Source organism: Neodiprion pinetum, chromosome 4 (genome assembly GCF_021155775.2).
Source record: "Neodiprion pinetum isolate iyNeoPine1 chromosome 4, iyNeoPine1.2, whole genome shotgun sequence".
Taxonomy (NCBI): Eukaryota; Metazoa; Arthropoda; class Insecta; order Hymenoptera; family Diprionidae; genus Neodiprion; species Neodiprion pinetum.
Window position 1 is genome coordinate 23,826,923 of NC_060235.2, and position 26,522 is coordinate 23,853,444.

The 26,522-nt window shown below is 37.5% G+C and overlaps 1 protein-coding gene across 4 annotated transcripts; it reads right to left on the reverse strand.

Moving 5' to 3' along the window:
* Positions 1 to 41: 41 nt before the first annotated feature.
* Positions 42 to 23,924, reverse strand: Ork1 (open rectifier K[+] channel 1). 4 transcript variants are annotated; one of them, XM_046623364.2, is made up of 9 exons: positions 23,817 to 23,914; positions 23,582 to 23,702; positions 15,758 to 16,350; positions 7,591 to 7,767; positions 5,633 to 6,007; positions 5,069 to 5,331; positions 4,799 to 4,954; positions 3,316 to 4,536; positions 42 to 2,705 (listed from the first exon to the last, which is right to left on the reverse strand). In XM_046623364.2, the coding sequence occupies exons 3-9, from the start codon at positions 15,897 to 15,899 to the stop codon at positions 1,215 to 1,217; spliced, it is 3,825 nt and encodes a 1,274-aa protein (XP_046479320.1). In that variant the 5' UTR covers positions 15,900 to 16,350; positions 23,582 to 23,702; positions 23,817 to 23,914; the 3' UTR covers positions 42 to 1,214. The 4 variants fall into 4 exon arrangements, with proteins under 4 accessions (XP_046479320.1, XP_046479319.1, XP_046479321.1 ...); XM_046623363.2 differs by having other exon boundaries at positions 23,582 to 23,924; XM_046623365.2 differs by lacking the exons at positions 23,582 to 23,702; positions 23,817 to 23,914 and adding an exon at positions 17,398 to 17,738.
* Positions 23,925 to 26,522: the final 2,598 nt, after the last annotated feature.

Sequence of the window (26,522 nt, forward strand, 5' to 3'; positions counted from 1 at the left end):
CAAGAGCAGCTGCTCGATTACCGAATAAAAATCAGCATAGGTCAGGGAAATAAGATGATGGTTTCTTTGTTTTTATTGCAGAATTGTACTGGCCGTTCGGAGGGAATTAAGAGGACCTAATATTTTTGCCCTCTCTCCCTGCGCGATATTGAAATACATAATCACAGCGCCGATCACATACGCCCGTTTAATAATTAACGTACTCACAGTTATTAAATAACATTCTTATTTATAGACTTATTTTAGAATGGCATCTACTTATAAAATATTAGTGGAATCGATCCTGCCGCATCCTTGTCTGACGAATAAATAATATATTTTTTCTAATTAATCATTAGCACTCTTGTACCTTTTCATCTCATATTCTGGCCGTAATCTTGGTAAGAAACTATAATACTGACGGTAAAAGACCTCTGTGACAGAACATTTTTTTGCAGCGTACCATCAATATTGCTGTATCTATGATTTTCAAGGAGGCACCCTCATTTTTATTTCAATGCCACAGCTTTTTGCTAAATTCAATTCTTAACACAAGAGGCCTCATTTTTTTTACCTTGACATGCTAATTATTAATTTGAAATTCATTGCTTCTAGTGACAAAATAAGTTAAATATATGGACCTTGAACTGGCGTTTGGCAAAAGATACATGTAGGTACAGTATACACATAGGTATATACGTATATCTTTTTCAACTGAAGAAATTAAATGTCAAAAGCTAAACGCAAACTACAACATGCCTTAGTTATTGTACTATGCACTTTTAACTTGCTAATTACGTGTTTGCCCCTTTTGTTCCCATAGAATCACTCGAAAATTAACGCTGACTCATTTTCGTAAGCTTTAACGTAAACAGTTTTATATCTCGCATTAACCCGACCCATGGTGTATAGTCTTATGAGGAATTCACTCATGTACATACAGTACGTAATATACAATGGTATAACCGGTACACCCTTTGTTAATAGCACATGAAACATCTCGACGAAATAACCCGATATGACAATGAACACTTCTAGGTACTTCTTATTTTTTACCTTTGAGAAATTGTGAAAGTCGTAAAACCGTCTTCGAATCAGTCCCGTTGCACAGTACATACATTTCATTTAACACGCCCTCCATACTTTTACCGAGTTTTTCAGGTACGTGAAATTAAGGTATTTTAGATCAAAGAGTTAACAATTTCCTTCAAAATCAGTGAACCACCGAACCGCTTCTAAGTATTTTTACTCTTTACCGAAGACTGCGTGGATTCTAATTTCTCAGACGCTGAAACGGGGGGGGAGTGACGATGACTATCTTTTACGCTCGTCGATGGTTCGCTGGAGTCAAGAGACCTATCTCGCGGTCTTTCCATCTTGCACTTCACCGTTGCTTGGTACTGTTCGAAAGGGTTCGTTGCCGGTTTTTCAATCGTCAACTCGACCAAAGGTTTGTAAGATTCTATTGAAACCCTCGGCTTATTTGACGCGGCCGATTTGGATGTCGAATTCTTTCTGCTTTCAGACAGAGATGCAGAATTGAGGCTTCGTTGAGACATTGTTGAAGTCTTTCTGCTTGCAGATTTTTCTACATCACTCGAAGCGTCCGCTGATGCGGTACTTTTTTCCGATATAACAGAAATCTTCCTCGCTGCATGCATATCGTAATCCGGTATCGATTCACTCGCGGATAATCTGTGACTGTGTGCAGCCATCATCGCCGCAGTCAAGGGGGAATCGACTCTGACTTCCGTCAGCGAATCCGGTTTGAATACATACTGTTCTGCTGACGGCTGAAGAGATTTGCTCGATGGTTGGTCAATCAAAACTGAATGTAATTCCAAAGAACTATAGCGATCGGTGGCAGAAGACTTTTTTGGATCATCTATTTTAATGGCCGTCGAGATTTGCCCAGATCCTTCTGGCGCTTCTGAAAATTGTTCTACACGGCAGTAGGGATTGAATGGGTTAGAATTCTGCGATGCCAGCTGTGCCGCGTTGACTTCTGGAGAAACTCTTTGTACGCTTGCGTTCAAACGCGTTGAACCTACGCCAGAAGGTTTCAAAGCACCCTGGTCTTGTCTTACCAGTCCTTGTCCATGCAACGCTTGCGCAGGCTGCAAAGATCGTGAAAGTATTTCTGTTTTATCGTTTTTCAAGCTCTGTCCGCTTGATAAGTGATCAGTAAAGCCTGCACTACTCTGTCTAGCATAACGAGATGTTCTTGTTGGAAATACGCTAGGTACCAAAGTGTTCACTGCTTTGCCTAGTGCTTGTGAGTTTGCCTTGTCGATGTTGTCCGTCAGCGATGAGCGACTTGAAGTCAGGCTTGGTGAGTTCAAATTGGTATTAGGCAAAGCCAACGGGCTCGTCTGACCGACGGGCCGTTCACTTCTGATAGAGTTGACGTCCCCTAAACTAAACGCTCTTTCACGTCGTTGGAGGTTCAGCTCGCTGATTTGGCGTTGTAGCATTCCACCCTTCCATCTCGGTATCGGTCTGCCCATTTGGGATGTTTTCGGCGAGGCAGGAGCTGGCGGAACTCCAATTTGGGCTGGGCGAAGAGAAAAGCGACGAGGTTTGGCACGAGTAGGAATCGAAATGCCGTCCTGGGCTGGGCCGACTTCTGCCGGAACCAAGGGTTCCTTTGGACATTCGAATATGAACGGATCGGCCGAGTATGGTGGAGGATTTTGTCGCTCTCGTATATGAAGTGGGACAAGGTCCTGCAAGAATAACAGCACACGATATATTAGCCATACAAAATGGTTGATTTCGGTTCTACATTTTTTCATGCGATCTATTCTTATGGTTCATAAGATCGGAATTAATGGCTTCTATTGGTATACTGCAGTGATTATGCATTCCAATAAATCAATGTCCCGAAATAATCTGTGAATTTTTATCCAAGCAACCGGGCAATAATTGCTCAATAAAGCTCATGCGCAACTTATATGACGTACGTTTACACGCGTATCCGGATTATTTCCGTAATGCGCCCCATACGGACTCCTAATTGTAGGTAAATCAACTCAATGCAAAGGAAACTCGGAGCTACTCAGCGTGTACTTGTACTCTGATTTGCATATAATTAGTGATCTTTGTGGGTTGCATCGCGCAAATAACCCGGTATGTACAGTATATATATGGAAACTGTATCACCCAAATAAGATGAGAAACCAATTTCGTTTGATTCAGCAAATTTTTTCTCTCAGTATATTCTGTTCTTCCTTATCAAACTATTTGCTGCCAAGTTTCGCATGCCAAATTCGAGATTCCATTGAAATCTCGGTACCCTTATAATCCGAAATGAAGTTATTGCTAATTCAAACTTACCGGAGTGTAAGGTGGTGTATTGTGCGGCGAAGTCCTTGCATTTGTGAATTCTGATTTCAAAGAAAATCTTCTGGGCACCGACCCGGGTATCATGCTACCTTTGCGTCCGTAGCTTTTCGTGGACGTAACTGTGCTTTCTTCTGGTCTTAAAGAGAATCGCCGGGATCCAGCACCGGGTAGGAAGCTGGCTTTACGACGAAGTCCGGGCGTCGACATGATAGAATCATCAACCGGTCTTAGAGAAAATCTCCTTTCAGCCATTTGACCCGCTGTAACTGTACTCTGTGTACTTTGGCTCTGCGGTATCAAGTGTGAAGGAGGTGAGAAGAGAGCTAAAAGACTGGGAAGCTTTGGTGGAGTCAGACTTGCAGTGCCTAATTTTCGCTGAGGTCTTGAAACAAATTCGTCGGGAACGGCGCCCACTCGTGAGTGCAAAGCAGTTAGGGCACGCAAGAAATCAGCCAAAGACGTTTCCTCGAGCAAATTCCCTTCTGGACTGTCCGGTAGGTTTCCACCTGTGTGTGTGAAATAATGCGGAGCAGCGGACTGTCTACGGTCCGGTTGTGCCATAGGGCGCATACTCCCAGTGTGGGAAAGGTAATTCTCTTTCAGCTGGTCGGCCACATCGGAACCTGGGAAGGACTCCCGCCGTGACACTTCGCCGGAGTTCTTCTTGCTCGAGAATGGGTTGAACCACCTAGGACGTATGGTCTTTGGCACCGATGACAGAGAGAAGGAAGGCAGACGGGACTTGGAACCCTTCACAGGAGTAGAATTTCCACTTTTTTGCCGCGCTTTCATCAGTTCCTGAATCTTACTCGACGCCGCCGGCCCGGACCAGGTCCATTCGGTATTCTGCTCATGATCACCATAACCGTTGTCATCCTTCTGTAGCCTGATCTCACTCGCTGCTCTCATCCGAGGTTGAGAAGGTGTCACTTTCTCACCGCCAATTCTCCACCCGGAACCTGCCCAAGATTTTTCGCTTGCCAAAATGTCTTTGTCACTAAAGCCATCGACTCCCTTCAGCTCTGGCTGGTTGGTCTCTTCATCGGATATATCGAATTGTTCTGGAGGAGCCGGAATGGAGCCCAAGGCAGTCACAAGACGAGCCAGCAGTTCAGCTGGCTGGACCATCGCATGAGAAGCAAATGTCGCGTTCTTGTCTATCCTCTCGAGATCACTTTCTGACAGTACGCGATTTACGGCCTCGTATCGAATCTGAAACAAGATGCAGTCATCTATGGGTATTCATTTTCATTCCAGGTTTATTCACGGTCCGCATTTTCATCACGTTAACTTCTGGACAATTGAGATCTTGTACGAGACTGTTTACCGACTGTTCGGAAAATGAGTATACACATAGAACAGCTTTAACGAGAAGACATCGCAATACCGTTGAAATTTGTAACCAAAATCAGAGACGTTGCTGTGGAAAAGTGAGGTCAAATTTGATGAAAAACTGCTCTCGTGTAACACTTACAGTTTGCGCAGCTTCACTGTTAGCACGTCGTCTTGGATGAACTGGAACATCCACTTCTCGGCCACCATACACCAATTCACGAAGATCCGGGAAACTGTGACTTCGAGCGAATTTATACTCCGGAAGTTCACTTTGGTACTCATCTCGATACACGGGCTAAAAAAAGATTGGGACATTTTCAGAACCCATTCGCATTTCTAACGGAAAATATTGCTCACTTATTGTTAGTATAGGTAAATGTATAAGTAAGTTCCCATTCTTGTTCCTTACCTTGAGTTTCATCATGTAGATCTCGTTAAAGACTCTCCTTAAGTAATTGACATCCTTGTTGACCTCGTTCCAAATCTTGCTCTGTGTATGTTTCAAGTTCATAGCTAGCTTATGCTCTATCCTGGTAATCCTCTTACTTCGCATACCTCGAGATATAAAGCTCATAATCATGACCAAGTATCCCAATCCAAAGGATATCCAAATTATAAGAAAGGCCTTATAGAACATCCAGAAAATACCACTTCCCTTGGTGTTGTCCTGTCCTGTAATTAATTGCGGCCACGATTGATTTTACTATTAGTGATATTGTACACGTCTGTGATATGATTGTTAAAAATTTATAAATTTTTGATATTCGAAATTCTTACGGTTCATCCCTGTCATTTTAACAACTTCGAGTAACGAAATTATATATTTTGTCACCCTCCACTCACCTCCAATCCTCTTAAAGCAGGCATGTTGAAAATTTTAAATTCCAGTTTATTGTTGAATTACACTTTATCCCTGTTACGATCTCTACCATAGTACATATCATAAGAAACTTGAATTCTAAAATCTAATTACCTGCAACGTAATCGCCAAAACCAATGGTGCTGAGGGTCACAAAAGCATAGTAGACTGATTCGTCGTATTTCCAACCCTCCCAGTACGAAAACAAAAATGATGGAAAGAATATGAACATGACGAATCCCGGTACCAGATACATTAGAATCTGAGCCATCAAACCAGCCCGTCCTGTTTCCAGAGGAATCCGTCTTTTTTGAGAATCGGAGGGCCCATTTTTATACGATTTGTACTTCTGGTGCGCTCGAATAAACACGTTGCCAAAGTAATCGCCAAGTTGAGTTAGCAGAATACCATTCATTGGAATGCCGATGAGGGCGTAAAAAATCATCAAAATTCGTCCTAGCATATTCGTTGGTGCCAGATTTCCGTACCCTAGAAACAGAGGCGTAACGTATGTTTGCTATGACATGAGTTATAGGTTAACTTAAGGAGATATATCTGGTTCACAACGTAATTATACGGCCAGATGTTTGAGAGACCAGTGAGTGTCAATAGAACTATCTGACAACGTAGTGTTATCACGGCAATTCGATAAACTTTTGAAGTGTTATTAGATCCAAGTCAAGATTTATGAGACGGGACATCTCATTGTTTATTATTGACTGTGCAGGTCAAAGTAAATTTGGTCATTGGTATAGTTTCAAGGTAGGTGATTCGTCGGAAACCTTCGTTTGATATAAAAACCACGCAATTCCGGGAGCAAATGCAGTACTGTTCAAATAAACAATATACGAAATGTTGGTTCATCATTGATACTAAATTATGAACTTTGCTCGAAGTTAAGTTATTTTGAAAATGTCTTTGCCAATGGGTTTCTACAAGCAGCGTCGTTTGTATTTTGACACTTCTTCACTTCAATTGCATCTGAGCATCGGTAGTCATCGAAAATATTGCCAGGGTAGTAAAGTATAATAGTATAACAGTAACGATATAACGAGACAATGTAAACCTATGGAAGTGGATTCTGACCGATTGACTGGCCACCTGCAGTAACATTTATTGCTATCTATTTAACCTGCATAGCAGACGAAACTGGTGGCCCTGAATCGCTCGCAGTCCGTGTTTGGAGGTGTATAAGAATCCTACTTTTTAAAGTGGTATTCTATCTCTTTCTGTTCTATTTTGTGACTTTCAAGTTTATTTCTGTTTAAACAGATCAATTAACTAAAATGAGATGGTATAAAAATGACGATAGATACCCAGACATCGTAATAACTTCGACAATTGTTGACAATAGCGAGCCGCTAAAAGCGCTAAAATTTTATACTTAGTATTTCGCACCGATAAATCTGAAGACCACGTTCAAATTCTGACCAGATCTACTAATGATCGCTGTACACATTACATACGATCTGCAAACAACCAACGGCTCTTTTAATGGGATCAGAGCCTTGAGTCGAACGATTATAAACGACGTTGCAATTCATTTACTCATATAACATGCTAATTCTGTAAGTCAACCGAGCAAAACTAAATTGCACTTGCCATGTATATACAATTACCGCGCCATTATTGATTTATGAGTGATTCTCCCGAAGTAATCATTTTAACCGAAATTGCCTTACATTTTTCAAATTCCAATGATTCCATTGATTTTTTATGGAAATTGTTAATTATTAAAATTTTCGCACATTCATCAAAACAGATTTTCCATCTTTAATCGCACTGAGCGTTTTTTTTTTCTCAGTGTCCAAGAAAATCATGGACCATTAAAATGGAAAAATAGTTTGGACACGGACTAATCATTTTCAAATAACTTCGAGTCAGAATAAATAATTTTTGTTCAATACATTTTTCGCTCTGAAAATGACTACTTCAGAAGAATGACTTTTATATATCTAATAAGAATATGTTCATTCCAAACTGTTTAGTATGTTTTTCTTTTCTTTCCACCTGACTACTTGCAATGAAGCTGCAAATTTTCAATACAATGATATTTCATTCTCTTTACTTACCAATAGTACTGACGACGGTGTATGCAAAGTAAAAACTGTTGTAAAAGTCCCATTTATACTGATCGACTTCGCCCTCCGTGTAGTTGGAAACTGGCTTCCCGCAGTAGGCGGTGAGTTTCTCGAAAATTTCATTTTGATCGTGTTCCTCGTTCGGCACGTAGTGCTCGTGGAGAAGTGCTGTGAAAAGAATCGGTAACCATATTGCAAACAGTATTGACAAACCAATTGGCATTCGCCGATCATGAACTCCTTCTAATTCGTACCGGTCGGATCGTTCAACTTGCCACGAGGTGACCTCGTGCTGTCAAAAATTTTTAACAGTGTAAGCAATTAGCATCACCACAAACAGTGTCACAAGTCTTCGCAATTGATGAATGAAATTCTTTCCATTTATTCTCATATTACGAACAATTATTAAACACCTTTTGTGTTATTGAGATATTTCAGTTACGTCGACAGAATAGGTGGTTTGGTATTTCAAGTCTCGCTAAATTGTGCGAAACTCATTGTGTGTTTATTTATAGCTGTAAATGCGTAATATAAATATATAGATACATGTGTCATTCAATGTCTGCCTTGAAGATTGAAATGGTTATAGTTTGGTGCAAATATCCATGAAAGTAAACCTTGATACCATAAAGAGTTTTACGTGCTTTGAAAATGTCAATGTTCTGTTTCGAATGACAGTACACTTATTTTCAGAACTCTTATGTTTGCTTGGTGCAATATTCTACTCATATGTCAAACATGTTTTCGCAATTAGAATTTTCTAACGTTTCAGTCAAATTCTAAGTTATCGTGTTACAATGGTCACATTGAAATCTAGGATCATAAGTTTCGTCAAATAAAACATCAGCCTAAACCCCTTCAACCAAATCGTCTAGAATAAAACTTGTCTTTCTTAATTCACTCGTCCAGAAACGATTGCAATGGAAACGCAATACGAAGCTGCATCATCAACGAATCACCAGGCAGTCGTCTCAATTACCGAACGACAATCGCCTAAAGCGGTTTGATAAGAAGAGATATGATCGCTAACAATCGTATTTAATTTAACAGGTCTTATTATACGTGCACAATGATGCTTCGGAACTGTTGGCTCAAAGGAATACTTGAAAATTATAACAGCTGGCTTTTATTTCTTTACAACCTGTTGCGTCACATCAGTTTTAAGAATTCTCTTGTACGTCAAACGAACGACATCGAAAATAGATATCGCATCAACATACATATGAGTTTAACGTTCTTTGTGTACAACTGAATCACATTTTGGCTATTGTATTCTGTGTACTAACTCACGTCAAACTTTAGAATAGAATTGTACCAATTAGTGACCTAGTAATCATATACGTTGATTAAGTTATGACCCAGATAAATTATTGCACCTCTTTTGTAACGTACAAACCAATACAAATTTGATAATAAATGCAAGCGCGCCGAAAAATGTTTTAGGATTTAGACTCTAAACTGCAGCTCATAAAAACGATTATAATCTCACGAACACGAGCGAAAATAAAACATGTATTATTTACCAAAAATATAACACTACGTAGAAAGAACAAGTCAAATCTCTTTTACTGCGATTCGATTCTGGAGATGTCGAAACTTTTGATGAAAGTACCAAAGGTCGTCGCTCAATGTCAATTCTTTGTTGAAAAAACAAATTTTGCTTCATTTTCAAGTCATCTTTTGTTTTCCAATGATTATAAAAATAAGGCTAATCTCTTTTTCGTTTCAACGTAGGAGTTGTTTAGAGTAAATTTCTTTGTATCACGATGAAAACTTCACAGTCTTGGAGATAAAACTGTGAAATAAAAATGGAGATACAGATCAAAAAATGTCGACGGTTCTATAATGAAATTGAGAAACTTACGTTAAAAAAAGTCCAACGCAATAAGGTTTTCATTCCCAGTGTTGACTGATTCACCTAACGCGATGAATTACCTTTGCACTATATAATAAAAACAAAAGTAAACAAAAATCCGCACAACTAATTACGATAGCGGTTATCTTCTTAAGCGGTATTAAATTGAGCTCATTTCGAAGCTCATTACTGTGTAGAATATTTTTTCCGCTTTCCTGATCTCTAGTTTCGTACGGTAGTCAAATCGACGTAGTACCCCAAGATAGTAAATTACGTTACTTGTCACGGATGGTCGACAATGACGTTTATCTTACGCACTGAGAATTATCCAGAAACAGAGTTCAACCGAACAATTCATACGACACATGTCGTTTTTCGGCGATAAATTGCTTGTAATTGTTTATCGGGGTTCGTTGTAAGACCGAAAAAAAAAAACATTCAAGGAATTGAAGCACAGCTCAAAATACCAATCTACTTCACAATGCCCGCGTGAAAATTACGACTAAATCTGACATGAATCACGATGGTATGCCTACTAGGTGTAAGGTTCCTTTGGATATGCGTCGTTCCGTAAAGGTAAGGTCATCGTGCGCTGAAACCTTCTGTATTCAACCGCACAATGCGAATCATTACGGTCCCGCGATATAATTGAGCAAATGAACAATTATATGACTGGTAAATATCAACTGATAAGATAATAGGAAGTAATTGACCTACTGCGGATAGCCCTATTAAACAAGATAAAGTATCCTCCGCAGATTAAGAGACAATTGATTATGCGCAAGACTCAAATGTACGAATGATTAAAAAATTACGTACGGTATGCGAATTCCTTTCCGCGATGTTGTATGATCACAAAAAAAAGCTGATAGCGAGATCAAAAACGAATTCAAAAACGTGCAAGTATCGTGAACTTTTCGAATTTTTTTTACCTCTTTTGGTCTTTTTCACTTACGTTAACTTCTGTACTTCTACATTGACCCTTACTCTCGCTAAAAAGTTTGTAATCATAATTCATGATCCAAACAAAAATTATGTAGAATATTATATACGTTCAAACTCGTACACACTTTGTATCCACAAGAAAATTTTTCAACAAGAGTGAGGGTTAATAGACACGTGCAGAAGCTCAGGTGAAGGAAAGAAGACTGAAAAAATATGACGATGGTAATGATTTTAGATAGCGAACACGTACTTTGGACATGTCAGTATCGTTTTTCTCCCTTGCAACCCGACAGATTTTCTATAAAACTTTTTCACGTATCTATTTTTGTTTTAAAAAATATTCGCCTAGGTCGATTAGAACTGACTACCCTGTATAATGGTATTCTACGTAGTTGAAAGATAATTGTACGTAATCAAGGTCCAGATTTTGCTACACATCTGACGTGCCGATAATTAGGTATGTTTCGATAAACAGCCAGATGGATATCAGATGTAAGAATGAAATGCACATAATCGGCAATAAATTAAATCACCGTCTGATATCAATTAAGATAAATAGTGTCCATCATAAATGAAATCATACAGAAACCTCTTACAAGATATCCATCGAGCGAGTGGAGAAACGTCTGTTCTTTAGGAGTGAAGGATTACAAGCAAACAATTTTTTTTAGCTTTTTATCTACCGTAACAAGTATCGGAAAATTTTATACAAAAAAAACTACCAATTTCTCTACGATTCATACAGAAGCAACGAATTCAAGCAACGATATTATTTCTCACAATTTACACCGCCTACACGGTTTGCGGCGTCTAGCTGCACGTATGATTAGATACGTCGTTGCAGGTTAGATGTAAAGTTGAGACGTATGCAACGGTTGGTATCAAGCTAATCCTGCTCTACGATAATCGCATTGTGACGAAACGAAACACTGTATGAAATTTGGGCAAAATCTGTTTATCACGTCCCGTACTTATCAACATTATAAAAAAAATGCTCTTTTACAACTGGATTTTGGCGAAATTAATATTCAACTCCAGCTACGCAGCGTTACTGTATCTTTCACAGAAATGATAAATAAAGATACGTGAGAAAGGCTGATGAATATTACGTTTTATGGATGCAATAATATTACACTAGAAAAAGTAGGGATACCGTTTAATTTGGCGTATAAAAATCGCTTTATCGTATCACTGTTCCTATATCTTCCCGAAAAGCATGAGTTATAAAATTTTTTTATTTTTGGTAAAATACTCTTTCAGATCGTGTACGAGTCGTCTGACGATGATCGCTGCTTGTCAATCCAAATAAGGTTGAAAACTCGCAGCCAAATTTCAATTATCACGAGGAATCAAAAAAAATTCACCACTTTTCTGGGCATTCATAAATTTTGATTTTTTTTCATTCATTAGAATAAAAACATTCACAACATTCTGCAAAGTATAAAAGTGTTGAAAGTATGAAAAATCTATCCATCAAATTAATACCTTCGTCGCTTGGGATTGGTGCGTGTTTATAAGAACTGTTCAAGCAGTCGGATATTCTAATGAAATCGGGACGATAAACTTCACCGCAAGTACAACGATAGATTAGCACGAATTCCATTCCGACTTTCGAACCTACCTTCAACCCCTTGCATTTTTCTTAGTGTTACGAATCATTCGCTCGTGGCCACAGCCACCAAAGAATGCGAGTCCTAAACCCATTTAATGCAAGTCACAATCATTTGCGTTGGAGCTTTGTGTCGCTGTGTCTGTATAGGATGTTCGTTTTAGTTGTACAAAGCAATTAACGATTTCGAATGAAGCCATAGGAAGCTAGGATAAAAAATATAACACATTTTAATACCCTTTGAATTATAACTGACCAAATGTGACCAAAAGTGCTCATCGACTATGAGACTACATTCATTTATGGCAACATTTTGAAATAATAAAAAACTAGTTTCAAAACCCTCGTTTGCTAAAACTCGCTAGGGTCGGATGGCTAGTGTAACTGGTTTTTGTGTTCGTGCGCTCGCATACTCGTTGTCAGTGTTTTACCAGATGACATAGTTGTAGGGGAGATTGGGGCACGATGGACTTCCCAAAAAATTCTGGTATTTGCTTCACAGTACACAGAATGAACACTGTCATTCTGCATGTGACGCAAACCGAATCTGCCAGTAAGATTTTTTCTATATAATACTACAAATCACGATTACACATGAATGTAAGTATAACGTATTGTGATTTTATGACAATAAATTTCTTCAAAAAATACCACAGAACAATCAGCTAAGTGCTGACAGATTTGAAACACGACGCACAGCAATTTTAGCTCTAATTGAACGACGTTATTGTCATGTATTCCTACGTACACAATGCCAACTATTCACCAATTGCAATTTGTTGATGCTGGTCGTTCGCTTTTTTTCCGATTCAAAATGTTATCTGAAGCATGCATATTGGTTTGGTAGTACAAAACATGACGTTTCCAATAATCAAACTTGTAAACTTGAAAATTAGTCCGGAAGGTCAAAAGTCATCAGGTCAAGGACCTGGACAGTCGGAACTACGGAGCGTTTATCCTGGAAGTCGAGTTGCACCAGGAAGCGGACCCGGAGCACAGGATCCAAGAGATAGAGAGAGAACCCGGTACTCGAAATCTACGGAGCGCGATTTTCATACATCCGCTCTACTGCGCGGTTGTTTCCAGACTGATGAATTTGGCTAGCTGATTTTGGTCGTTACCATTACTACAGATCGATGACATCGAAAGAAAAAAATTTTTTTTTTGTGACGTCACTTTCTGACATCCGGATATCCAAACTTTGGTTTCGAACTTTAATACTATGTATGTCTACGTATGACTTTTGAAGTCTCGAAACACGTGGAAGGAGTTCGTTTGCTATGACGAACCTTGCGCCAAAGTGATCGGGATAAAATGTACCAATGTTTTCAAATTTTACAATCTTTGAGTTCTCTTACGACTTTTCGAGTTCGTAGGGGATATTTCAGAAAAATGTTAATCTAGGTGTTTTTGCAAGAAAAACACAAAATATGAGGGTCCAGACCTGGTCGAGCTGATACGGAATGTGCGATATACAATTCAAAAATATGAGACATTCGAACCGAAGCATGAATATTGTTACTTCAACTAGTGCATAGTTACTAATATCAGAAAATTATTTGCTTCAATCGAGGCGACAGTCCAAGAAATTATTCATTAAAATTCACAACTTTTTTTGCAGGTCAGTTCCAGTCAAACATGTTGTTATTTCAGCTACAAAAATGTAAATACTTTGTTACAATCGACACTCTTATGTTACAGGGATATTGTGCTTCCGTAAAATACAAAAAATCCTGTTTCGGAATTCTTACAGTTTCCGAGCAATGAAATCTCTACAAAGTTTGGTAAATGATAGGGCTTATGATTGCGTTTTTGAATTTTCTAAGAAACTTTCGGAAACTTGACTAGAAAATATGAAAAGTATATCACTTACAGTTAGCTACGGTATAATCATAAGTGCTGTAACCATTTCCCAAAGTTTGAAAAGAAAAAAAGCACTACATGAGAAAAGCAAGCATTATAAAATACGATTTGCCATATTTGACGAAAGTCCGACATCCCCTTAACGCACTACTCCACGTATTGCACGGTTATTCAATTCTACGCGTGTGTCCGGTATAATGAATATTGAAATCAGAGATTACACACACGCCCGTTACTCCGATGCGCAATATCGTCAACTGAAGACCCCGAAGCGGAAAAAAGATGTGAAGGTCCGCACTGATCAAAACCACCAGTGAAACGTCGAAGTCGTATAATTACAGTGACATGATAGAGTACGGAAAATATCAAGGTGTGAATGTTTTGTTTGGGAATCAACGTTATTCTGCGAAAACTCTGGTGGCCACGAGGCCATTGACCACAGTAAGTAATTTTGTGCGAAGACATGAGACAAGGTCGTACAGTGGCCAAGTGAAAATGCCGGCAATGATGATACGTGACTTTCCTGATCAAGATGTAGTGTTCCGGTTGCGCGTGGCATTACGCTGCAATGACGATGAGTGAAAGACCTCATGATCGTTCGTCGGAATTGATGCTGTTTGTCATGCCGTAAGCGTCAATGATATGTCTACGTCCTCTAAAGATACTTGCGTTAATCGGTAAATCGTATTGTTAACGTATAAACTTAATTCATCTGCATTTACTGCAAACACGATAAATACATCTGACGAAGAATCTATGAGGAATCCTGAATCCTGGACGGAGAAGGAAATAAAACCGACAAATTCTCATGTTCGGGGTATGTAACCGAAGACTGTTCGTTTTATCTGCGAAATAGATTCGCAGCTGGTTTGTTAATTATTCTTTACGTCAATCGATGTTCGTCGTAATAATATGTAAAAGCGTACTTGCCAATTTCTTTTTTCCCGGGCACGATCGAATGTTTGTCATTTATGTGTTAACAACTGTATCTATGAGTATTTTCGATCATGAAGTAACGAGAAAATGCCTGAACAATTGTTTTCTTACATTTCTCTGTGTGATAGGCTTGTGTCAAGATACAAGATATTGGTTATGCTTGGTACGTTGAACGTGTGACAATGACGGTAATTTACCATTGATAAGAATATTCAAAATGGAAAAAAATAGCCGTTTGATTCGACGGCATCGAGCCGAGCCACTCCTGCAGTGTTCGTTACGTTTAAAGTACCATTGTGCAGTTTGACAACTGTCCGGAAATTAGAGAAATACAGGTTTACTTTATCAGGAATACAATTGACCGTGATTAAGCATTGAGTATAAAAGTGAAGGTCAAATTCTCGACCTGCCAAACACGTGAACAATTATTGTTGGATGATTCAAGGTTCAATCGGCGACACTAGTTGTAAAAACAATTTCCCATGAAACAAAACGCAGTCCATACGTCCTTCCAAAAGTTTCAATACAACTTTTACAAACAAGTAGTTTTAATGTATAGAAATAAAAAAAAATCCGAAGTTTTTTAATTCGTCAAAATTATCCGATGTGCAGTCTCACAGCAGAGTAGATGCCGCTATCTGACCGGATAAAATTTGCACCAATTCATGCACATAAAATTCTGAAGCACAAACTGCACAATCGTGCAATCGTACACCTTGACATCCGTGTATCCAATTTTCGCAACAAGTGGACTCGCCACTCATGGTTATCGTGCCCGTAGCTATAGGTTACCTATTCCTTATTGCAGTTAATGCGTATAATGAGTATGTTCTCTGCTAATTGCGAAGACTCGAGACTTATGGAATTGCTCGCACTGTCGTATCGATGACGAAAAAAGCGAATATTCGAGATGAGCGCGATTTCAGTACAATCAAAAATGAAACACTCACCGTTGATTTGAATGCGACTCCTCCTGGCTTCTGTAACCTCTTCAACCTCCAGTGGGTGCTCAATGTGATAAAATATGAAAGCCCCCAGGAGCAAATAAATCAAGAACAACATGAGCAGAACCAGCCATTGTCGTTTGGACATTTTCAGCAATGTTCCAAGTCTCACTCAGAATTTTCGTATGTTTTATTCGCAGGCACCTGTTCCTCGTCAATCTACCAAAAACTTTGACAGCTGAAATATCGTTCGCAAGAACCGACTTGAGGCTAATAAAAAGCTATCGTCACGAAACCATATTTCCACCACTCTTCCAGGCACTCGTCACTACAAATTTTTCCCTGGTTGTATTATATCTCAGCTTTTATTTTATACTTGTTTGAAAAGATATATTTTTTTCTTTCTTTCTTTTCTTTTTGTACGCTTTGAACAAGACTGATATCAATTATCTTCCGATCGTAATTGGCTCTGCAACCCTTATCGCGAAGATTGTATGGATTTATTGACAATCCGTTGGCAGTCAGTTCACCTGATGTCTCGAATTCACTGGAACCTGTACAGCACTTCACTTGATCAATCAGTTCTCTGGAAGAGGCAGCTGGAACAAAAGCAAAAGTACCTTGATTAGCGTCGAAAATTTTCAGAATTATACGTTTGATGAAATTTCAAATTTTATCTACGTCGTTAAAATTTCTTTCAATTGCGTACCAAAATATAAATCATCGATTTAAATTTTCCCTTCATATTCATTTGTTTGTCGTTGTTATTGCTTGTTATTTTATTCATTCATTCACTAAGACAACACGGATCTGCGATTGATCGCTTGACGAAAGCCCTTGCCTGACCAATTTCAATTTTGAGACTGAAATAATTTTGGTATGAAAATCAGAGGAAGATAAAGAAGGCGGCATTAGCGGGGGTGATCCTTGAGATCTTTTATCTCCAGACGTAATACGACAGTGCAAACAAAATAAATATATATATATATATATATATATAATGACAATACAAGAGCGTAAAGTGACCTGTTGTTAACTCTGAATATGGTGTCATAGACCATGCAGAGGTAAACTGGAAACACTGCAAGCCAATTTAAGCGAAGGCGAATTGCTGCGTTGCGGCTCAAAACTAGATTGCTTGCGTCCGCCCTCGAAGCGACGCTCTCAAACAATTTCGGACAACCTTTTACGGCCGTGTTTGAGAAATTAACATAATTCACTATGCCCTCGCCCTTGTTTTCGCAACGTCATTGCGGTACAGTTCACGTGCAGTAATGCTCGTGAAACGTGACGTTAACTCGACGAGAACGTGGCTTGAAAGAAATATAGAAGAAAAAAAAGAAGACAAATCGACGGTACGACAGAATCGTAATAGAAGCAATTTGTAGTTAGTCATTTAAAATGATAAACCTAGTCTCCTCGATAATTGGTGCCTAGTTTTAATTGCACCTGGATCGCGATAACTTTGAACAGAAAGTTCGGGTCGTTTTTTCTTTCCTTTCCTTTTACTCTTACAGTGAAACGCATTTTTTTCACGCCTCAATCTAGTGATTGTTAAGTAATACGATCGCGCCTATTTTTAGTGAATTATTATTAATTTCAAACGAGTATCAAACTAATTGTATACATCGATAACAAGCACTTACTTTGATTGAAATAATTGGTTCGGAATAATTATTCGTATACTTGAATTCACGAAATTTTTCCAACTGCAGGTATTTAAATGAACAAACAAACAAAAATTGTCACTATACACACGCAACGACACATATAATTTAACAAACAACAAAGACTGTATTTCTGAGACAACTCGTAAACGGTCCTCTTATATTCAATTAACCATCCTCAGGCTGATAATACACGGGTGTACTTAAGCTGCTACTACGAATGTATCGCATCAACTATAATAAGGCAACTCTCGCGTTGTAGGCGCATTTATGTACATATATTTATACCGATAAATGTAATAAGAATTCTGAGAAGTTGCCTTTAAAATTCAGTGGCCGCGTGGCTTACGTAATACGTTTTTCCAACCGCAGAGGAAGCTTCCGGTTCGATGCAAAAAAACCGGAAAACGTGGTAAAGTTGGTTGAAACGTACGGATGAACAAGTGAGGTAGTTTATTTCTGGATGAACAAAACTAAAAAATTGAAGACCCGTGCAATTTTCCCGAAAAATACGATACACATGTTTTTGAGGAAGAATAATCTGAGTCCAAAACTACGCGACGTGTCGTCCAATTTTTTAATAAAAAATATCAAATAAACAAAGAACATGACTAAGTATTTTTCTCAATTCTCGAAATTGAAAGACCTTAATACTTGTTGTTCTTATTATTGGTATTATTTATTAAGACATGCAAGTTTCCTTTACTGGTAACACCATCACTCTGTGACGATATGAAAACCGTTCGACGTTTGTGAGAGTTGGGAAGATTATTATTACTCAGAATTAAAACCACCTCTGACGATAAATGCGTACTAGTTTGTATTTCCTACATGGATTTTACGTCTCACTGACGACACTGTTGATCATTGGAATGCGTTACCACAATTTCTGTCGTGTTCACCTGTTTGCAAAGTTTGCATTTGATGCACATAAGCGACGATGTAACGTATGGTCCTGTCACGTTTATCCGACCTTCGAATATGGCAACAATGAGTCAGTAAATAGTCGAAGAAAAAGGATGATTAATGTTTTATTTTATCCTCGTAAACTTCCTCTTTTCAACACCATTTTTAATAATAGCTCCGCAGTTGGTGTAACCGATGTTTGCTGCAACGCGACCTGTTTACACAGGTTCACCTGTACACCGTATTCTATGCGAATAAGTCAACATGTAATGACTTATGGTTCGCAAGCATAATTAGGGGGAAGATAAAGCACAGAATTTTCCAGGATAATTCTTGTCTATATTCACGGTGGTAATTCGCGTAACGTCAATTCGACATTTAACTTACAAGCTTAAACAAAACGCGTAATGGAGTTGCCCATTTTGAAATATATTGCACTTGACTCTCGATAAAAATAACTAACAGAAGCTGGTTGAAATTTTTGTGAAACAACGCAGAGTCCGATGACATTCCGATCGAAGTTAATTAAGGTTACTCTCGGACGCCTTATTGGATCAATCGGTGAAGATCATGGTCATGTTACTCGAAATCACTCAGTTATACTCAAAAGACAGTTTCCGAAATCAGTCATATAAAATCATTAGTCAACTATGAACCAATCACGCCGATAATCTCAAATTGCTTTATGTAAATTAAAAATCGTCTACGACAGCTATATTTCATTCTACCTATCAGATTTAGTTTTCCTTCAAACTGATGGCACACTTCTATTTTGAAAATTATTCATTCGATTTGATCGGGTCAATTGCAGACAATTTGTTTGAAAAAATGTTTACTTTGGTCGGCCGGAAAAATAACGTAATCGGCCGACTCTGATTCAGAGTAGGTACATTGAATAAAACTAATTGTAAGTTCATTAAAAATCAACAGGAATTTATTTGTTTCAGCTATAGTATCTGATCTGATCGATTGTTCATAAAGTTAATGTCTCAGTATCGATATTATATTAGTAATGACGCTAAAAAAAAACTTTAATCACTCGGGTGGGGGTCAAAACTTGGAAGGGTCAATATTTCGAATGGCCGAAAGATGAATTGTTCGAAATCTTTCGTTATTTTATTTTCGCATGTTTGAAATTTCGATATGTCGGCCAGTCGAAATATTGACCCTTCCAAGTTTTGACCCAATAACTCGCGGATAATTCTGAAGGAAATTTTGAACTAGCTAGGTGTAGGGTTTGGAATTATCGCTTAAGAGGTTGGCTAATTACTTTATATGATCGCGGACAAGAAAATGACAGAGAACAAAGCATTGATTCGAACGAATTAACGTGCGGTGACTATAAAATTAGTTGACATCGGTGGATATATTGTAACACAAGACTGTATAAAATTTTCTGATAGCGGCATAATCAGTCGTTCGAAAATACATCGGGAAATCACGTGCTTTCTAATCAAGTGAAATCACTGCATGGAATGACACAAAATCAGTTAAGATCACTCTTGAGTTCCACGAAATCATGAACTAGAACACCAAAAATCGGAGTAAACTGATATAAATATTGTTTTTTGGAAGCCGAGACCGTCGTGTTTGTTCTCAGAAGGTTTTCAACCGGAGATAATCAATTCACTAATAAATGTAAAACAAATTGGTAATTCTAGATTACAAACATGACTCGCTCTGCTCGCGTTGCTGTAGCCAACTCTTTGTTACCACGCTAAAAAAATATCGAAACGTACATCATCAGCGGTGCAGATTATCTATAGACTGGAAAACTACTAAATGCTGGACATTTCACAGTAGAATGTTGAGTCGACAAAGACTCTATAATTGAAGATCAATTAACCACGTGTTCCCTACATTTAACTGGTATAACAACAACGCCAACGAGGCACCTGATATATCTCTTCATTGGTGAAATAGTTTTACATTTTCATCAAACTAGTATTTTTTATTTTGTATATCGACTAAAAAAGTTTTTTTTACCAATGGAACATTGCTTTTTACGATCACGGAGAGTTAAGGCTTTAGAGTTAGCGCTGATTCAAGCCTGTAAATATACGTATAATATATAATAATATGCAGAAGTCTTGTCATCTCGTGATGAAACTATGTGTGACGTAATTATAAACGCCTGTAATGTCTTCGGGCGGAACTTTGGTTCAACACTAAGTTCAACCTATTGACGGAAAAAATCAGTATAGATAACTTTCAGTCTCGCTTCTTTGAAGCTCTGAAGTTTTCTTTTCATATCCTCATTGCGACTGTAGGTACACAGAAATTGTTTGCAACGATTCCCGGAGATTCCATGACATGCGCTTCGCGTCAAAGTAAATAATGACTTTGCTCGATGTAGATTATAATCGGATGTATGTGTTAACTGCGCCGCGAATTGATCGAAATCTGTGTTAACAATTATGCATCAATTCTACGTGTAAGACTTTGTCTACGTTAAGCAGTAAGTTTTATAAGTGCAGATCAAAATTCTGAAATTCCTTGATCCACATTTGCCTGACCCAAAAATTCCGAAATGCAAAACGACAGCTGACATTGATTTAAAGAAAAAACGCAGGAATTTCATTGTCGGAAATATCATTGATTCTTTCGTGATTGCATAAAATGTGATGTAACAATAGAACTTCATTTATTCCACGTACTTCGGATAAATTAAACCCCAACTTAGAATAGACGAGGCCGTCCTCAAAAGTAATAATTGTCGAAAATCTCAAGGCAAGATTTGGTTATTATACCTGTGATCACAATTTTTCAGACAATTCTACAAGACCTCATTTGCTTGTTTCATTCTCATAAACATTTTCATTCTCAAGCTAATTTATCATATGAATACCGAACGTCATTCCTGGCGTCTTGGAAGATTTTTAAAAAATTCGCGTGACCGACCTATACAAAGGCCATTTATTGTACCTTCCAGATTCATGACAATTACACTACCGACACTAAAATTTATTCTTTATGCGTGAATGCGATGATAAATTATTTCACTCGGATTTCCGTTGCTGCCTTTGTGATCGAAAAAAAGAAAGTAAAGCCCGAAACGTAATTAATATCAATTCGATGAAAAGCCATCAGCAAATTAATGGCAAAAATTTGTATAGGTAAAGCAATTATACCGATATACCTACTTATGATAATAGTATATGAAAATTGATTAACTGAAGATAAGTCGAAATGAATAATAATAAATACTGCAATATTACATTACCAATCACCTATTGATAACATTTATATGGAACGCTCTCGTACCTCTTCGGTACACATCGCCAGTCCTATTAGATTAATTTACACGCCTAATTGTTTACTGAGCCAGCGTCCAGCGAGCCACGAACCAGTAGCCGAGTAACTCCATGCGTCAATCCAACCGACGGATGCAAATTTTTTCAGAATAACTCGAAAACGGTGTCGCCGCTGTAAATAAGCCTGGATTTAACATCTTTGTCGACGATTTTTTAATTCGGAGGATAGATTTCTCGTCGACAGTTTCAATCGCTAAAAACGCTGTCGTGGTCTGAACAATAACAATCTGTGCTCTCGTAGTCGAAAAAAGTTGTACCTTTCAAGAAAAAAAACCTTGAATTTACCAAATACGGCGATCCATTTTGCCTTAAAAAATGTTTCGGTAATACCGATAAATCTGATTTCACTCAATAACCCAAATTATTGTTCTGATCAATGTTTCGTTGAATAAAACAGGATTTATTGAGATCGGAAATTTAATAAATTCAACGAAATCTTTTACGTCAACGTATATACATATATATATATATATGTATATATATATGTTCGAACGTGAACACGTGAAATAATTCATTCTTCATGAGTCATTCTTTAATTATCACGGATAGACGAAATGGATTCATTTGAATAAGAATTCACTTGGCCAGCATGAATTGAAGTCTTTAATACACAAGATGTCCGTAAATTGATATGGATGATTCGTGTCGTTGTTATATTTTTTGTCATTATTCCACGAGTAGCAAAGCATGAACGGATATGTACAATTTATTGTTGTGGCCAGGCTTGAAAACTCCTCCAGTTGTAAATTATGCACCCAAATGAATCTTATTTGCCATTGCCAATATTCACGTATACAACGTGTGTTACGTCTTACACGTACGCGATACAAGTGTTTGACGATGCGCAAGCATTTTTACTACATCCAACTCGAAGCTTTTACCCACGCCCAGCTTCAGTTACGTACACAGATAAGAAAATAATGAATGAAAAGAAAAGTTCATCGCAAAGTTTACCAAATCACATCGAATTAGTGACTATGGCTTAATAAATTGCTTTAACTGACACGTTTATTCAGTGTTCATTTAAAATACACGATAAAACGATTCGATCACGTACGTTTTATGAAATTTACGTAAATCGACCGCCTACGTGAAATGAATAGGAAACCGTAAAAAATGAGGCAAAATTATTACCCTATTGTTAGTTAAAAAAAAGAAAATAATTCTGCGTCCGTATTTGCACTTTAAAACGTACATACATGATTGCATCGGTGCAGTGCTGTAAAGAATCGCAGGATTGTTGGAGCATAGATATGCGTTGATGATCCAATTTTAATTGTAATAAACATCGGGTATTCAATACACGTTCCTTATATTCTTTTATGATGGAACAAGAACGAAAAACTTTGACTAATTATTGTGAGTATTTTTTTTTTACTACATGTTTCGTTGCGTTGTTTCTTCTTAACTACGCTGCAATTTTCATGAGGTGCATTGCAAGCTATTAGAGACCGCTTTTGTTATAAATATATACGGTTGATTTACTATCAGTCTCGTGCTAAGTTGTCTGGGTCTAATGAATACATATTTTACTCAGTAGATTATACGTAATTAGTGTTGTTTTGTTACGTTAATACAGTTTAACCGCATTTTATACCTCAACCATCCACCGAACTATAGGTATGTATCATAATGTAAATCTCTTTAGCCCCGAATTTTTACTCAATTATTTCAATGTCGAACTTTCGTCCGGTTCGTTTTAAACATGTTAAAGTTATTCGCTTTCAGTTCTGAGTATGAACAATCACTGCACGAATTAGTCAAACTTTATTGAAATTTCAGAAAAATCCACCAATATCCCAGGTAAAATTTGTAAGGAGTAAACGTTTAGTCTGTTACTGCAGCACACGTCTAAAGTAAACTGAAATGTCCGGTAGAAAGTATACCGACAAAAGTACTGAATATTGAAATCTAAGAAAAAAATGAAAAATAAATTCGCTTACCTGTTTCACTCGCTTCTTGAATACAAATCACACAATTTCTTCGTTATGTACAATAAACAAAGGTAAACTTATTAATTATACGTTAACGTAAATAACTCGATGTCAGACAGCTCCAACTTTTCTGGAATGACCGATGAAAGAAAGATCCTGATTAGTTTTCTCCTCGTGAATCTATGTCTTTGATATGCGTATGCTTCGAATAAGAAATTTTCAGGGACGAAAAAGAATAACAAACCGGCAGATTGTAATAATGATAAAATTTCGATCGAAACAGAACAGAGATCGGTTAAAAAATCTTGGTGAAGCACTTGAGTAAAGAATGAGGAATGAAAAAGAAAACATGTAAAATAAAAAAAAAAAAAAAAAAAAAAAAAAAAAACAAGCAACAAACAATCGCCGGTACGGCGTTTATTCGAGCTGCGCCGGAGCGAAGCGTCTCGACTGAACTTGTAACCGGCGAAAGACCTACGAGGAAGGTCTTTTGCAATGGTGGGTGGGAGGATGAGGGACCGGAACAGTCCTATCACTCCCTCTCTGACTTCTCTCCACGATTCGTCGATTGGTTTGGTCGGAAAATTCTGATGGCAGAAGAAAAAAAAAAAAAAAAAAAAAACAGTCCCGCTCAATGAACTTCGCGAAACGTAACGATTACAATTGGTATATTTCGACGCTTAAAAACACCAGGACGCACAGAGATATCCCCGCGAACCTTATGACAGGTCGTATCCCAATACATACTCTCTACCGTGTCAAAGAGCACGGATATTCGTACTTGCCTCTCACTTATCGCCAATGAAATATAGGTATGTAACGTATAAAACGACGGCAAGACAGCTGTGGTGACAATCTTAACTTCTCGCTGAAGGATTTATCTGCATACATACCATTCGTCTTACGGAATGGAAAATATCGACACCGTTATTTTTTTTTATTTTTTTTTTGGGGGGGGGGGGAGGGAGGCGATTTTTCAGTCTCCTCGTAAAAGTATTCCAGAGCAATATCGACTCTCGGTCTGTTTTAGGGCTGTTACGATACCGCGATTCACTTGTTGCTTTGCTATTTACATGTTCTTTATTAACTGAAAATGTTTATATAATATACTCGTGCTTGATCTTATTATACTGCAGCCTGCCTGTAATTCGAAAAGGAAAGAATAACTGAGATCATTGTAGGGTTTGTATGATCCGTACGATCCGGAGATTTTTTTTTTTTGTTTCTTATTTGCGAACGCGATACTTGAAATTTTGCTGCAAATTCGATTTCACTCGATGTGCGAGACGAATATTGAAAAATAATGAATACATCAAGTATGTACGAAAGGATGCAGTGCACGTCCATAATAATATGCGTAGTTCGTATAGTTACATATTTCGTGATTAAAACTTGCGCTGGCATAAATGACGTCATATGTTATTCCTTTCTCTCTTCATCGCACAATGAGTCGACGCAATTAAAATATTCAAGCGTGGAGTGACCTGATCTAGTAACTGAATTCTGGGTTGCATTATGTAGTCGTGTGATCGTGAGGCGCAGTGCGTTGCCACGAGATAAAACATTTAAAATTATTCGTATTGAGATAGTTTCTTGCATACAATTCATATTGATAAACGCTGTAAAAAGATGTTGGAATAACAATTGAGTAATTAAAGGTCATCGGGTGTTATTAATTGCACAGATGAGGTAATGAAATTTCATTTTGTTCGGGTAAGTAATCGACATTAATTGCTGATTCACTTTTATTCGATGTAGAGTGAAACTTATGCAGTGACTCCTGATGATGATTTCTTTCATTATAAACGTAAATTTTCAACATCGACCATGCATATGTCACAAAGTCTGAATACTATCGGTTCACCTATTAAATATTCCAATTAATCATTATTATTTCCCAAATCGTATCCCGGCAATTGTAAAAAAGTCTCACAATCAATCGATGTTTTTTTTTTTTTCTCAGTCTTTAAATCCACTGTCTGAAAAAAGTTTCGTTTCTTATTTCTGTAAAGAAGATGACCAGAAAAATGTACGCAGGAATTACAGAAATGCACATTTTTCCTATGTCTTTAATTATATCTGTTTAAAAAAAAAATATACTCTTTTCAGGTTTATCGGAAATAAAATTTGTACATTTCGGGTCCCTACGAGAAGTATAATTCTTCGCAGATCGTACTAAGTATAGATCGTAGAATTTACCATTGGTATATGTTTCTGGGTATTTTGAACTTCGTTGAGCCTATAGAAGATAGACTGCATACCTTTCATTACTATCCGATAAAAGTATTCCGAACGCAACGGTCCGTGAAAAACTTGTTTGGTATTCTCCGGATATTTCTTTTACAAAAATATGACATTCGAAATATTTTTGGTGATTCAAATGTCTTGGAAAGAAAAGTTTCCAATGAAAGTTTTTCCCGAGAATGTCGAAAATGCTACTGAAGGAATAGTCATCGGAATAATTCTGGAAGTATATATACGAGGTTAATTGTTCGTACGCATGGTTGAGTACGCACGCATTGCTTCGAATTGCTAACTTTTCTAACTTATAATTTGTATTCAAATTTATCCATTTAAAATGATTTTTTTACAAACTATCAAAATAGTTAGGACCTCAGTTAAGAGAATGGTTGAACGAAGTTATGAAATTTTAGTCAAGTTATTGTTTTGGGACATTGAAGAAGTTTGTTGAAGATATTAGAGTACAGGAAGTAAGTTAAAAACGAATAACATAATAAAATAAAGTTATGTGGGTATAAGAAGAAGTTTGAGGAAATTAAAATTGTACCCCACGATGTAAAAAATAAATGAAGTATATATTTTCCACTACATATATAATTAGTCGCTCAAACGAACTGTAATTTCAAAGAAATAATAATAAAAATTATTATTACGTGATATATACATTATATTGTATATATCCACAAGTAGGATACAAAACGGTTCCTAT

Coding starts and splice junctions, on each gene's coding strand:
- Ork1 (XM_046623363.2), bottom strand. CDS start 15,899: ATGTCCAAACGACAATGGCTGGTTCTGCTCATGTTGTTCTTGATTTAT. Junction 4,955..5,068: donor TCTACATGATGAAACTCAAG/GTAAGGAACAAG, acceptor ATCTTTTTTTAG/CCCGTGTATCGAGATGAGTA. Junction 4,537..4,798: donor ACAGTGAAGCTGCGCAAACT/GTAAGTGTTACA, acceptor ATCTTGTTTCAG/ATTCGATACGAGGCCGTAAA.